Raw genomic sequence first — 16,036 nt, 5'->3', positions numbered from 1 at the left:
TAACACGCATGCACACATGCTTACATGGACTAAAACTTGCTTATTTGGGTTAAAACGTGCACACGCCAGCGCAAACATGCTTACAACTCTTTAAACAGCCTTATACATGCTTACTCCGGCTTAAACGCGCGCACTCACTCTTACACGTGCGCACACTGTCTTACTCGGGTTTACATGGGAGGCTGGCATAATGGTTAAGGTGTTTACCTTGCAAACAGAAGGTGCAGGGTTTGATTCTCACATGGGGTAGTTGGCTAGGCTTAAAGTGACCCACAAGGGCAGTTAGCCTAATAATAATCTATGGACCTAATCTATGGACACGAGCGCATACCCGCTCAACAAGAAACATTGGTGTTATCTACGGCATACACCTTCCATTTCTTGGCTTTCCCTAGCCTACCTGTTGACACACCTCTTTCCATGATGTATAAATGACAGCTGACACATGCCACTCTGCTCCAATGAGCTTCACTTCTTTCATACATACCCCCCTCGTGATGTCACCTATCTTCTACTCTGTTACTCCCCATATCCTACTCCTATACTCCACTGACTGTCCTCATTTGCTATGTAAACTTGCGATTCACTATCCTAACACTCATTTACATAGGATTGCCTACTAATGCTTGGTTACATATCTTAGACTGAGCTTCCCCCCTTAGCAACTGCTACTCGGTGGCCATGTTGTCTTCAGCCTGCCATTCCCTTGCATTGTACATTAACAATTTCTACAAATTCAACATTTGTGGGTTTTAATTTTTAGTATTCTGGGTTTTAGAGCGCACCTCGTTTGCGCGGTGCTGCGCTATGCTTAAACATCTGAAATCGGCGAAAAAAAATAAAATATTTTTATTTTCATATTGCATCAGGAAACATTTCCAATGGCCATATATTTGGCCATTGGCATGCTTCCTGCACTGGATGCAACCTTTATTTGGAGCTGTCATGACTCCGTTTTGCTATTTGCGGAATGGTACTCAGTTGTCAATTGAGTACATTTCTGCAAATAACACTGCTCTTACTCGGACAGGTACGGGTTTCCTGAATCACAAATCTACCTCATTTGCATGCCTTTTGCCTGCAATTGAGGTAATTTGCATTTCCCTGCCCTGTCCGTGTAAGAGCCGTTTTAGGAGCTCTCTTACACGCCCCTACAGGCTGTTCCTGGATTGCTCATCAGACATGATGGCTGCATGGAGTCTTACTCTACTCTTAGACTCTGTGCAAGCCATCGTGAATCCGGCCCACTGTCTTTCTAGTTGCCTGCCTCTTATGTTAATTTGACCATATATCTCATTTCCTCTCTGCTTTCACTGGCTTGTGTGAGTAAGCACACAATTATCATTTTGTGAAATCACTCCCCTTCAACTATTTAAATTTGTTGGCCATCCTACAATACTATGGTATTCCATAGTACCAGAATACAAAAGTGACCACCCTCTTTCAATCTATCTTGCTGTCTTAAAAATATTGACTCTCCACCAAAACTTAACTTTTTAGACAGGTAAAACTTAAGTTACCTACTTTCACATCTAACTTATCCAAAGCACACTGCAGTGTTTAGGATAAACCATTTTTTTCATCTTACCTTTAAACATCCCTGTGACATGCACTTGCTCTAATACCTGCTGGAAAGCACTAGGAAGCCTTAAACTGATACAAGCACTCAGCTCTCCTTGTTAATAAGGAGAGATTAATCGTAGGCACTAAACAGCCTATAATTGCAAAGTACCTTGCTAAGGCAAGGGAAAACAGCTCCTGTACTTTACAAAAAAAGCACCAAAACCAGGCATGTCAAAGGGTCAGCATCCAGTGATTTCTCATGACCACTTGGTGAATCTGGGCATACTAGGAAAATGTAGCAATTGCCTGATGTACACAGACAACCCTCTCCTCCTACCCCCCAACACTACAACCTGTGAGAGTTGCACTTACATAGCCAAACTGGAAGCAAAGCTCTCTCCACCCAAGATTGTGCTAGACAGTCAAGAGGAGAAGGTTAACACCTGCACTACACCTCAAGCAACACATAGCCCTTCTAAACCCACACCACCAGCACCCACACATAGCAACATTAAAATCCCCATATGCGGAGGCCCTAAACTGTAACCTGCCCAAGCAACAAGGACCTCCAAAGCTGAAATGCAAACAAACATCAATCACAACCAAAGTGTCACATAGCTCACAAAACCAGTGTGCCACCCAGCAACAGCCCCTAAGGCAAGACAACGTACCTAACACTTTAGTCATAGGTGACTCTATAGTCAGGCACACTGATGTCCCACTTACCAGGCTGAACAAAGAGTAAATTACAGTCGGCTGCCAGGATCCACCACATAACACATGCACTCAAGTCACTCCACAACAAGTACAAATAAAACTGTCATTGTCCATGTTGGAGTGAATGACTTGAGATGTACCTGCCTGGACTACACGAAAAGAGACATGGAAGACCTCTCGGATCATGTGGCCCAGGCAGTTATGACCTTAGCCCTGAGTAGCATCCTGCCTTCACCCAGAATGATACCACAATATAAGGACAAAATGATTGACTTCAACAATCGGCTAAGCTTCTGGTGTCATTTAAAGGGGATCCAGTATCTGTCTGCCTGGGATGACATGATCGACAGACCACGATGCTTTGCCAGAGATGGTCTGCACCTGTCGCCCCTGGGATTCAGGTTACTGGCTAAGGCTCTTGCCACCCCTATAGTGCCTTTTTAGGCAAAGTTCAAAGGACAAAACCACCACCGTAACAGGTACAAGCATGCAAATTCTGAAGGTAATGCTACTCAATGCTAGAAGTCTAAAGCTCAACATGCACTCTCTTGAGGCATTCCTAAAAATGGAGAACACTGATATCTGTGCAATAACTGAGACCTGGTTCAAGGCTCCAGAGAACACCCCGGCAATAGCAGGTTACAACTCTTACCACACTTTTCAGCCACCAAACCAGGACCGAAACACTAAAGGTGAAGGCGTGTCCATATTCACCAAGGATATTCACAACACCAGGCTAGTTGCCCAACACAATGCGTCTGAAATTCTCCAGGTGCAACTAACACTAAGTAAGACTGCAATCCAAATTGTAGCTTGCTACAGATCCCCCACCATGCCCCAAGATTCTTACTACACCTTTGTAAACATACAGGAAAATATTAAGATACAAGCAAACACCCTAATACTGGGTGATTTCAACTACCCTGCCATTAACTGGGAAAACTATAAGTGTAACAACACCTTTGCCCAACGGTTCTTGGAATTCATAAATTCCAATGCCCTGGATCAACTAATCCATAGTCCCACCAGAGGCACCAATATCCCAGACCTAGTCATTACCAACATGGGAAATCGATGCTCCACACTTTGGTCATCCCCTCGTTGGTCAGGTCTGACCATAAGCTAATCATCCTTAACATCCACATACCACCCCCACATCCCCAGTAAGGAAACCTCCATAAAAAACTTCTCCAAAGCCAACTTCATGCTACTCAAGTCAGAAGTGACAAACTTCATGACTCCCATGCAGAAAGGAACTGAACGTTCGACTGCTGAATCCTACACTAAGGCACTGTACGAGCACATCCACTCATGCATGAATCGTGCCATCCCAAATAAAACCAAGATGCTCTCCTCCAACAAAAGGAAGCCAATCTGGTGGTCCCCTGCCATAAACAAACTTTACAAAAAAGGAAGAAACTGTTGCAGAAAAAAGGAAAATCCCAGGATGCAAAAAACTCCCTTACCAGCCTAAATAAGAAGCCGAGATCCCTCATAAAATCCTCCAAAGCTAGTTATGAAAATAAAATTGCCAAAGATTCCAAAGACAACCACAAGGCATTCTATAACTATGTCAAGAATATAAATGGCAATGCTTAGATCTGCTCTGAGCAACAACAGAATGGAATTAAATATACTGATCCCAAGGACATTGCCAATATCCTGGCAGATCGATTCAGTGTGAACTTCACCCCCCCTCTCACCCCGTAAACGGCCCATCTCAATACCGGAAGATTGCCAAATTCTGGTAATAGCAGCCACACAGGTAAAAAACACACTCTCCAAAGCTAAGAATACAGCATCCATGGGACCAGATGACATCCCAGGCTGTGTATTACATGAACTACAAAATGAACTGGCACCTCACCTAAGTGTCATGTTTAATCATAGCCTCACCTCAGGCTTCGTGCCCACTGAGTGGTGCACAGCTACAGTTATCCCACTCCACAAGGGGGATCCACCTTGGATCCCGGGAACTACCGCCCCATCAATCTGATGAGCCTGATCTGCAAAGCCATGGAATGTATTATCATGGAACTTATAAATAAAGACATTGGCAACCTTCAAACACTGGACCCCACCCAGTCTGGGTACATGAAGGGCCAATTTTGTCTCCTGAATCTGATTGACTTCTTTGAATCAGTCTTCAGAGCTGTGGGCGAGAGTAAGGCAGTCCACACAGTCTATCTGGAGCTTGCCAAGGCCTTTGATACCACCCCCCACTCTGGAATCATAGATAGACTTACTAAGCTGGGCATTAATCCCTACATCACTCAATGGGTTGCCAACTGGCTTATTGACAGAACCCACACTGTAAAAGTAGCCAACTCCAAATCCAGCACCAGACAAGTGACAAATGGAGTACCTCAGGGTTCAGTCCTGGGACCGCTCTTGTTTGGCATCTACTTTTCTGAAGTACAGGCCAACACTAAGGGACTCTGGCTAACAAAGTTCGCAGATGACTGCAAACTGGGAGCCATTATTGAATCCCCAAATGATGTGGATACTCTACAAAAGGGCCTTACAGAAACAGATGCTTGGTGCCAGAGCCATGGGCTCAAGCTCAATGCCAAGAAATGTATAGTTATCCCCTTTGGGAAAAAACCTGTACCTGCGAATTATCACATAGGTGGCAGTACACTAAACACCAAAAGTGTGATAAGAGACTTAGGGACACAGGTGGGCAGTGGTCTCACCTTCGATAACCACATCACCACAACAGTCAGGAAATCCTTCTATGTGGCACACCTCATCACTAAGGGCTTTTAATCCAGAAAAAAAGGAGGTCACTGTCCCACTGTACTCATCCCTCATTAGCCCTATTATAGAATACAATGCCCCTTTTGGTATGCACCTTTCAAGACATCTGCAACAACTGGAAAGGCCACAGAAATACCTCACTAAAAGAATCATAGGCCTAAAACAGATGCCCTAAGCTGACCACCTTAAAAAACTCCAGCTATACTCTATCGCATATCGTCTACTCAGAGGCAATCTCTGCTTAACATACAAGGCCATGTCAAACCCAGAGCTGTTGGACATGCTACACTTAAAGAAATCCCAATCCCTCAGAGCCACATGCTCCAGGGATCTAAAGCTTGTCATCACAATAAACAAAACATGCTGGAGGGATAAGTTCCTGACCCAGAGACTCCCCAGACTCTGGAATAGACTGCCCATTCATGTCAAGCAGAGTGCCTCTTTGGACCTCTTCAAGGAACCTTGATGATTAGATGGGAGAAAGGAAATTCACCCCGGGGATCACATCAGTCGCCCTGCTAGACAGGGGTCCAGGGAAGTAAATAGCGTGGGAAGAAATAACCAGGGAATTGTTATGGCTAGGCTTGTATAGGCCCTAGGGTCGATAGCCTTGTACCAACCTATGAACCTATGACCCTATGAAACGGATATAATTGTGATTTGCAAGGAGTTGTTTACTTGGCATTTTGTGATTCCTGCCCAGGGTTCTACATTGGAAAAACTGTGAGAAAGCTGTTGAAAAGAATTTATGAACACAATTTGGCTATAACCTAGCAGTTCTTTAGTCAAACACTCACTAATGTGCACTGATTTAAAAAAAATAACAGTTTTTCATAGTAGCTGCTGTCAGTATGGAAGAATTTGTAGGTAATTACAATGTACTGCTTAAATACTGTGAATCCTTGTGTCAAGTAAGATTGCAGACAAAAAGTTTCCCTTCTTAATTAAACAGTAAACATTAAATGTTTTCTGACGGCACAAAGATTTTAAATGATGAATACCGTTGCTCCTAGTAACCATGATTTTCTTATTTATAGAAATATGTTTTCTTTTTAGAAAAAAAAAATGTATTAGAAGTTTTGTCAGCAACACTATACCATTTCAGATGGAGTGTAACATTTCTGATTGGTTAGTACTTGGTTATATTTCTTGAACATGTGTTAAAACACACTGTAACTTTAAGAAGAAAATAGGGAACAGAAACAAGTATTTTACTGGTTAGGGATGATCATGTGATTCATTTGATACTTCTTTTAAACTTGGATTGTGTACTTGGTTTTAACTCTGATGAAGTTCTATTGAAAATAAAAAGAACAAAAGTACTTAATAGTTAAAACTTGTGTTTGGGACTCCTTCCATGCTTGCCTTTGTAGGATTGTTCAAAGTTTCAAAAAAAATGTGCATTGCAAAATATTTAGCCAGTCACACCAATACAAAATTGCAAAAATATCATACCTTCTGAAGTACTGCTTCAGGTACAGTCCGTTTATTTATAGTGGCTGCCTGTAGGATGTATTTTTTTGCTTCTTCATTCTTTCCTTGTGTTAGTAGCCATCTTGCTGATTCGGGTAGAGTCCTAATATTACAATGAGCAGCATATTTCTCATGAGAACTTCACAAAACATTTTCAGTATATTTTTTCTTTGATAAATTGACTTTTTATTATGACTGTACTGAATTTTCTTATTAAGAATATACCAAAATCCTGCAGTGAAGTGTTTTCTGCCACAGAGTATTCATTGCCTCTTTACTGCAGTTTTATCATTCATAGTGTGCCTCAAGAACCATTACTAATAAAATATTCAGATTGTTGTGTTCTCCTCCTTAAAAGTACATGTCATCTTCATTGCTGATAGCTGACTATGAACACAACTAGTTACTGCACAATTCAGTCTTCTTTGAGGACAATGACTTGCTGCCAAACTAATCACGCTGATGCACTCATGACGATGGTGGTGACTGTGCCACTGTCACAGTTTATTGTTACCCTTGAAAGAGATTGCCATCTAACTGTTTTGTCTTTTACCTGATTTCTCTAAGTACAGCATGTGAGAAGTGGAACATGACTACAATATATCATGTAGTGCAAAGAATGATGGGAAATTCATACTTATTTAGACTTTAATGAGAAACCACTAAGTGCTTAAACTAGGATCTAAAACGATCTAAAAATCAGAATATCATATTAAAAATAGTAAAAATGCAACTATAATATATAAGTCCAGTACATAACAAGCTAAAGCAGTTCAAATCCAGTAGCTACTGAAATACCCTGCAAACCCTTAGATGTGCAGTTAACTTGTTATGAAACAGTTGAAAACACAACTGAAAAACATAATCTTCATGTTCTTATATACAGGCAAAAAATATGAGACAAAAACAAAACAACTAATCTTTCTGAGGGGAAAACCTTACTACAATCCCAATGTCTGGCTTTCTACCTCGCATTGTCTTAATTTTATTGACCAGCACCACAGCACAAACACGGGAGAGGACAAACTCCACAAAACTTAAATAATCTGTCCATGCACCAAGTTTATACAGAAACTGGCAGCAACAAGCACAGATTTGTAGTAAATCAGTAAGCGGTGCAAGTCTAAGAAAAAAGTTGGCATATGCTTTAAAAATAATACAGAAAAAGAACAGCCCATACATTTGCATCAGAAGTTAAGCTAAGCTTCATACAAACACTATAGAAAATGCAAATGAAAGTAAACATCAATAAAATGAGAATCTCAACAATTATATTCAACTTACAATGCTATCAGTTAACATGGCATTGATTAAACTACATGATCTTGTCTCACCAGTACAGCAGGAACCATAGAATAAACAGCTTTGGTGGTCTGCATTCAAGTTGCTATTGTGGCACTTAATTCGTTCTCACTTATGTTTCTGTTTAATTACTACACACAACCTACTTTCAGGTGTTTGTGATCAGTAATTATTTATGTAATCATTGCAACATTTACTGGCAAAGATTAGTGGGCCTTGGGACTCCAGCATATGGGGCTGCCTTTCCGGCACCGTTAGTAGCATAAATGGAAATGTGTTCTGATTGCTGTGTGTCGAGAACCAAAAATGCAATCAGCAAAGGTAAATGCATTGCTTCCACTATGAGTGGACGGAACTGAATGCACCAAGGACTAGAATCCTTAAACTGAATTTGCTGAAAAACACTTTTCAAACTGTTTTTGCAAGGAGAAAGCCCCATCCACACACCCCTTGAACTTATAAATACCAACTTTACAGTCACATCAATTTAAAGAAGAGGGGCAATTCTCCAAAAAGGACGTCACTGCCAGCAGAATTTGCAAGCAGTAATTTCATATGGAGAAACTCTGCTTGTTGTTGGATTGAACCTCAGACAACTGAAGCTCAAGAGTTCAGTCTTCTTCCAGTGGGAGGGTAACCAAAAGTATGAAACACATGCAAGTGAAATAGCTGCAGGATGCAAAATGACATCCAATATATTGCCATGCTTTAGTCTTTATAGTAATTCTGCCACCTGTTTTGGAAAGCTTTTCTAAACATTTCTTTATCCTTTCTATGGAAAAAGTATTTACTTATATCTCCCTTGAGCCATCCATCTGTCTTGTGCCCACTGAATCAGGGCTAGGCTCCATCTCCCCTGCAATCTAAAACTGAATAAAGCAGTGAACTGGAAAATAATAAAAAAAATCTGCTGAATCATTCATCTTTACATCAACAAATTTCAGTCTAATTGATCTTATATGTCTATTTTGGAAAGACTATCCCCTGGATTCAAGAAATGCTGTGCAAAAATAAGACTAATCTTGCATGGAATGGTTTGTGTCTGTTTAGCACAGCAGCGCACCTTGAATATTCATGAAGGCATACTGCTTTACTTCCTGTATGTAAGTGCACAGACACTGAACATGCCCCCTGCACTCAGAAAGTGCCATACAGCACTTTCTAAGCCAAACTGGAATAATATTAGAGATTTACTCTAATATTATGCCAGTATTTCAGTGTCCACAGACACTGAAATGAGATAATGATCATTTCAGTGTCCGCAGACATTGAAAGAAATATCAGCATGAAGAAAGCAATGCAGGGGGTGTGTGACAGGTTCTGTGACACACCCCCTGCATTGCTAAAGTGCCGTATGACACCTCTGCAACCTGCTAAAGGAGGAAATGTGTGCAAATAATGGAGGATAAATCCCTTCAAAGGTTAAAGCACACATATTGCCCACTAAACATAGAAAGTTGATAGAAAACGGATGATGCATTAGCATGAATTACTGAAGGGTAGAAGTCTGAAAGCAAATGTATGTCAATATTCCCTCACAGCAGTGCATGTTGACAAAGGCACAAATAATGAGGGGAGTAAATAATAAATTAGGGACACATCTGAAAACATTGCCCTCACACACTTAGAAAGTTGATAGAAAACGGGGAGATATATATTAGCAGGAGTCCCTGAAGGATAGAAGCTTGAAAGCCAAATGAATGCCATTATTTCATGACTGCAGATCTCAATGAGTTGTCAGAACACCACTAGACTCACTTATATAACATAATGATATAAACTTTTTTTTTTCTAGCCTAAGGAATGTTTAAGCGTAGCTAAGTGGGTATGCACGTTATGGCTGTCCACTTAGTGTAGCTTAAACATCCCCTAGGAGATGCATACAAATATACAGGTGAAATTCCCAAGCTGAGATAGTGAAGTGGCTACAGTCCTGGCTTTACATGCAGGCATTCATGGTTTGAGTGCCAAGATAGGCAACTTATTTTTCTATGGGAAAGTAGTGTTAAAATTATTTTTGTAAACTTAAATTATGTACCAGCTGTTTTTTTTATCAACCGTGGTAGTGTAGCAAGTTCAAAAGTGAGATGTCAGTCTAGAAAAGATGTGAAACCCCCCATATAAACACAAGTGCCCCATACAGTATAGTCACACAAGAATATGATTTAATGAAAGCACATAGCAGGATGTCATGGAAGGTAAACATAAAATTATAATATGTCAGTAATGAATCAATCCCACAATCCTGATACTTTATAAAATGAAATGTGACCAATGCTAAGTAGTGCTCAGCTATATTAACCTGGTGTAAGTATTGCTTTAATGTAAATGCTAAGCAATAAGTAGCACAGCTAAGCGGATTTGCACATCGGTAAGCAGTACTCAACATCTAACCGTTTAAGCACTGCCAACCTTAGCTAAGCGGGTTTGAATGTCGCTTAGCTTAGCTCAGCATATTCAAAATAGACCAATGACAGCAAAGGGTGGGAATTTGGCTCTATTTAAACCTCGCAGGTGAAAATACAACCATAACCAGTTGTAGCTCATCCTTGCCGACACTATGGCTGGTGCAGGAGAGGGTGTGTGCTTTAGGGCACAACGCTGGGACATTCAGAATCCCAGGGTCATGGTTGGACTCCTAGTGAACGATCATGAGGAGAGACTGCTGTAGGGCCAGTACCAGGGTCTCAATACAAAGAGGAGGCCGGGGGCCATCTCGCATGTGATCTCACCAGTGTTACTGGCATCCCTCGAAATGGTGAGCAGGTCTGGCACCATTTCACTGACCTGAAGTGTAGGAAGAGGGAGCTCTTGGACCAGTGGACCCAAGACACATGGACACAGAATATCTCAGAAGTGTGTAAGTATCAGTATCAATTAGTGTTCACCAAAGTCCACCCTGCATATATGATTGATAGGTATGCATAAATGTTTCTTTATCTCCTGTACAGCTGCAGATGAGAGGGCTGCAAACATAAATGCCCATGCCAGCAGGTTGATAAGGCTGTGTCGGGAGGCTGAGTAGAAATCTAGCTTGTAGTATTCAAGGCAAATAAATAGAAAGGAGTAGAATGTCAACTGCCATTAGGTTAAAATGTGTACTGTGTGTAATAAATAAATGAAACATTAGCAGAGTAATAGTGATATACAGGATATCTATCAATAAAAGTGTCGGTACCTTTTAATAAAACTAAAAACCCCAGACTGTTGTGTTTACTTTGGTATGTGGATCGTATGAATCTAAATGTGTACAGGTTCTGCAGAGCAACTATGGTGCTGACAGCATGAATTAATTGAGGCTCATCTGACAAAGATTGTGGAGTTGTAAAACAGGAGATCAACTATATGAAATATTCCATGCACCAAGATCTGATCCCTGAATAGTAATCTGAAAACTAGTATACTATATCCCCTAAAGCAGTGCTTAGTGTTAACCATTGTTTTCCAGATTGTTATATGTCAAAGTATTAATACACAGTACAAGAACTATCTGCCATGCATAAATGTCAGAATTACAAGGTCATCTTGGCCAACCAGGCACAGGGTGCAGCGGTAACGTTGTCGCCTCACAGCAAGAGGTTCTCCGGTTCGATTCTCGGCTGGGGTGCCTTCTGTGTGGAGTTTGCATGTTCTGTTCTGTGTTCAAGGTGTTCCTCTCCGGGTTCCCACCATCCTCCTCCATTCCATTCCACATTTTCTCCCGGCCTCCTCTCCTGAAAACTCTCTCTCATCCTCGAAGACAGACAAATGTTACAAATGTTAAATAATAAACCAAGAGAGTATTAGGTAGAAAACAGTCATGCAACAGACATCAGTTCTTCAATAGCTCATTGTGTTGAAACACAACCTTGATGTACCTTTTTGCACAAACAGGCACAGTTCAAATCCAGGGAGTGGTAGTAAGCTGTATGCATAATTTCACCCAAGAATATGTGAATATGTTTAGAAACAGTCAGGTAGTGTTAACAGAAATTTCCTCCACAGGTCTGCCAGGTAAGGAAATGTTTCTATTAGCTGTAAGAATGCTGTCCTAATGCACTATGTACAACACTTCCACTGTCCAACTCCAAGGCTGCAAATGACAGCAAGATAAGTACATACACCAAGTGGTTTCTTCCAATAAATGTCCCTCAAGTGTCACACTGTCACTGCTAGTGTTCACCACTGCCAATACCCAGGGTGACACATAGAAATCTAGGTGGAGTATGGCAGTAGTACACACACACACACACACACACACACACACACACACACACACACACACACACACACACACACACACACACACAGCATGAGTGCAGAGCACCCCTGTCAGTGTCACATATGTAACCTTGAATATGTGAATATGTGTATAAACAGTCAGGTAGCGTTAGCAGATATTCCCTCCACAGGTCTGTCAGGTAAGGAAATGTATGTATTAGCTTTAAGAAGGCTTTAGTAATACACTGTGTACAAACATTCCACTGCCCAACCCCTGGCCATAGGTAGATGTAAAGTGAGGTCATACCTGAAGAGTAATGAGTAGAGTAGAGTAATGATCAGTGCAGTTGTGAACAAGTGAAGCCTATACAGTTGTTAATTAATCTCTCTCTCTCCCCCACCCTATCTGCACGAATAATCTATACACATAATCAACGGGTATGTTTTTCTCCAAAACTACTGTTGGGACATGTGTTCTATTTTTCTACAAATATTGAATCATTTGATTATTAATGTTCCCTGTTCAAATACTATCATTGGTGGCCTGTTACTATCAATGTAACCTGCATGTCGTTGTAATGCCTACTGTTGTTCCATTTATACATGTGTTCTGTTTGCTATCCAACTGTTTCAAATCTGTTGTTTTGGTTTAATTGGAACACCCATGCATGTTGTTAAAACTAATTTTGAAATTATCTTGTTCATGACTAAACAACATATTTTGTAAAACCTCAACACCATAGCACATCTGGGAAGGCAGATCCCGGCGGATCCACCTGTTCCATCTCATCTGGCCGTGGCACCGGGCCCCAGCATTTCTGAGACCCAACCCGGGACCTTCTTATCCGCTGGTCCTGCACCACCTTCAGGTGGAACTGCCAGAGGGGATGGGGCCCATCCCCCCCAGGAGCAGGCATGGACAGAAAACCATCACCCATAGCCAGGTCTAGGGTTTGGTGCATAGCGCCATTCAAAAGGAGTTTGGTGGACAGCTGTGCCAGATTGAGGACTGCCTGGCATATCTTGAGGGACAGCCTGCTCCTCCTGTCCAGCCCCCAACACAGCCACCTTTGGTGCCATGAAGGTGCAGTGGTGACTGCCCACAGGTGGGGACCTCATTCCCACTGTATCCATTTGGGGGCTCATGTGTGTCTGATTCTCAATCACCCTCCCCATCCAAGGTGTATAACCCCGACATGTGTCATATACCACCCATGTCTGCTGTCTTGTCTGTCTTGTCTGTCTTCCTAACCAACTTATCTCCCCAAATATAGCTACTATCCTTCCCCAACATCCTACTCTCACCCTAAAAAAAAGGTCATCTGTTCCCAAAAAAAACAAAATGATTCCCCATACATAGCTGTACATTTTGCACAAGCGTCCACTGGACATGTAATCTGGTCCAACTGGCTTGACAACACATTGCTGTTGTCCTCACTCCTCTCTCAGGGGGTTGAGTGTCCAAATTCACCTCTAAATTCTGTAGACATTCACAGCAGTTGCTGTGGAAGAAATGGACTGCTATGGACCTTTCCTACACCCGTGCTGCACATCCCTAGCTACCTTTCATACTGTACTTCCCTCTGCGTGCCCCTTTTTTCACCACTTTCCTATCACTCCATTTTCATTTCTTTTAAAGAAATTAGCACAGGAGTAAGCGGGAATAAGTGGTGGTAAGTGAAGCTAAAATGGATTAACCATGCAAAAACCTGCTTACAACTGCTTAAAAGCACCTTGATCACTCTGTATCCATCAGACCTTGTTCTGCCCATAAACAAAATTGTCAGTACTGTCAGGTCTCAAACCCAGGATGCTGTGCTCTATAATCACAGCAACATACTACTACACCATCAAAGATATGAGAACCTGTAATGCTTTAACAATGCTTTAACAAACATATCATGCATTCTGGTCATTTAACATTAAGGGGAAAAAAACATCAGTCCCAAGACTCAAACCCATGACCCTGTACACTATAGTCAGAGCAATATACCATACATCATCTAAGCTATAGGAACTAATGTTGCTTTTTCAAGCATATCATGCAACAGACGCATACAACATTAGAGAGAAAGCTCTGTGGACTCTGTGGAATCACTCATGTGTTGTATATAGACATATGCACACACACACACACACACATATATATATATATATATATATATATATATATATATATATATGTAGATATATATGTGTGTCCGTTGAAACATATATATAAAATTGTAGATACATAATATATAAAGAAAGGGATATATATTTATATATATATATATATATATATATATATATATATATATATATATATTCATATATATATATATATATATATATATATATATACATCTATATATATATATAGATGGGACAGTAGTCAAAGTCAGACTCAGGAGATGCTGGTCTCAACCTCTTATACAGCAGGACAATGGTAAAAAGGCTGTAAAGGGGGAATAGGGTGTATATGGAAGGATCAAATTACTGGCTGATATGTCAATGGAAACCTAAATGTTCAACAATTATGTATTTCATCATCACAATCATCACAGGATATGAGGATGGAAATACAAATAAACTGTGGAACAGAACAAATAAATCCCATAAAAATCCCTGGCATTTACCAGACAAATACAAATAAATTGTGGAACAGAACAAAACTATGGGCCAAACATCTGGACATTCTGTAAAAATCAAAAAAGGAAAGAAATAAAAGATATGAGTGTATATGTGAAACACCAAACCTGAACCAAGTGGGGGAAGCAGGGAAAGTTGGTGGACAATAGAAAAAATATAGGAGTCACACTAAATATAAACAGTATAGAGGCAAGCCTATTTGGAGGGACCCTTTGCACATTACATCAGATTCGCAATCGGTGTTACCTTTCGGTGGCTGGTGTCTGTAAGCCGAGTTCATTAGAGCCACTACCCATCAGCCACATTAGATTACCCTTTGAGAGGGGCCATGCCTCCTTCCTCTGGGTGATAATAATAGAGTCTGCCCACTTATTATGGGCAGTCTTCTATTCCATAGCAGGTCCAGTCTTTTGTTAATTTCCCGTCCTAATGGTTGTTCTGTGGGAAGGTGGTAAGTGTGGTGATGTCTCATTTTGGTGCATGTAGCATCTTTTCCTTTCTTTTGATGTCCAGGGTTATTGGTGAGCATCAAGCGTTACGGTTCTGAGTAGTCATTGCCAGATATGCTCTAAGTAGGGTTTTCGTGAGATTGGGAGAAGTTGAGTTTTTTAAGTCTGTCCAGTGGACTTTGTGAGTAGAAGATCCTGAGATTTTGGTTTTTTGAATAAGTTTCCTGTGTTGATATACATGGGAATGGGGCATTGATACATAGGAAATGTGGGTGAGACACTAGAGAGAGACACGAGTCTTTTGCAGTAGGATGGCAAACCCTTAGTAATGAAATGTGCCACAGAAGAAGGTGGGGAGACAGAACTATGCAACAAAAGGGTCAAAAAGAATTGCTTGGTGTAAATCTCTTAACAATGCTCTTAACAATTCAGCAAATACTGTGTCAATGAGAGTGCCATATGTGTGTGGTTTCATGGTTACTGGATGACGACATTCCTGGCAACGACTCATTTTTGGTCATGGTTCTGAGGTTCATCAATGGTGATGTGGTTCAATTTGGATAGTGAGTTTTTTCTGTTGGGTGGCCTTAGTCACTTGGGAACTAGCAATAGCTCAGAACTTTGTCATCTGAGTCCTGTCTGTTCCTCAGTGAGTTCTTTCAAGTAGATACTAAACTTTTGGAAGTAGAGTTATGTTTTCTCCTGCGCAACTCCACTCATGAGAACTTGGCCTGACTACAGCCAGTCATCTAATTTCACAGAGAGGGACCTATCTGTGAGCCAGGACACTGGGTTGAGGCTCCACTTCCAGATGCTTGTGGTTGACACCTTTTGGAACTGGTTCTTATGCCTTTCCTGGACTGGGTATCTGTGCAGCCAGTTTCTTGCCTTCATCAACAGCTCTGGTGACTGACTCACTCGGCCCTCTTCAACTGGCACTG

The 16,036-nt window shown here is 41.2% G+C and overlaps 1 protein-coding gene across 1 annotated transcript in view; it reads right to left on the bottom strand.

Moving 5' to 3' along the window:
* The window catches only part of LOC122798353 (solute carrier family 22 member 13-like), a 714,590-nt gene that overhangs the window by 447,243 nt on the left and 251,311 nt on the right, over positions 1–16,036 (bottom strand). The window contains exon 5 of the mRNA XM_044067205.1: positions 6,496–6,616. Coding sequence (XP_043923140.1) covers positions 6,496–6,616 — 121 coding nt within the window. The remainder of the gene's footprint in view (positions 1–6,495; positions 6,617–16,036) is intronic.

Source organism: Protopterus annectens, chromosome 3.part1 (genome assembly GCF_019279795.1).
Source record: "Protopterus annectens isolate FY-2018-M chromosome 3.part1, PAN1.0, whole genome shotgun sequence".
Lineage (NCBI taxonomy): Eukaryota > Metazoa > Chordata > Ceratodontiformes > Protopteridae > Protopterus > Protopterus annectens.
This window is presented reverse-complemented; position numbering and strand designations above follow the sequence as displayed.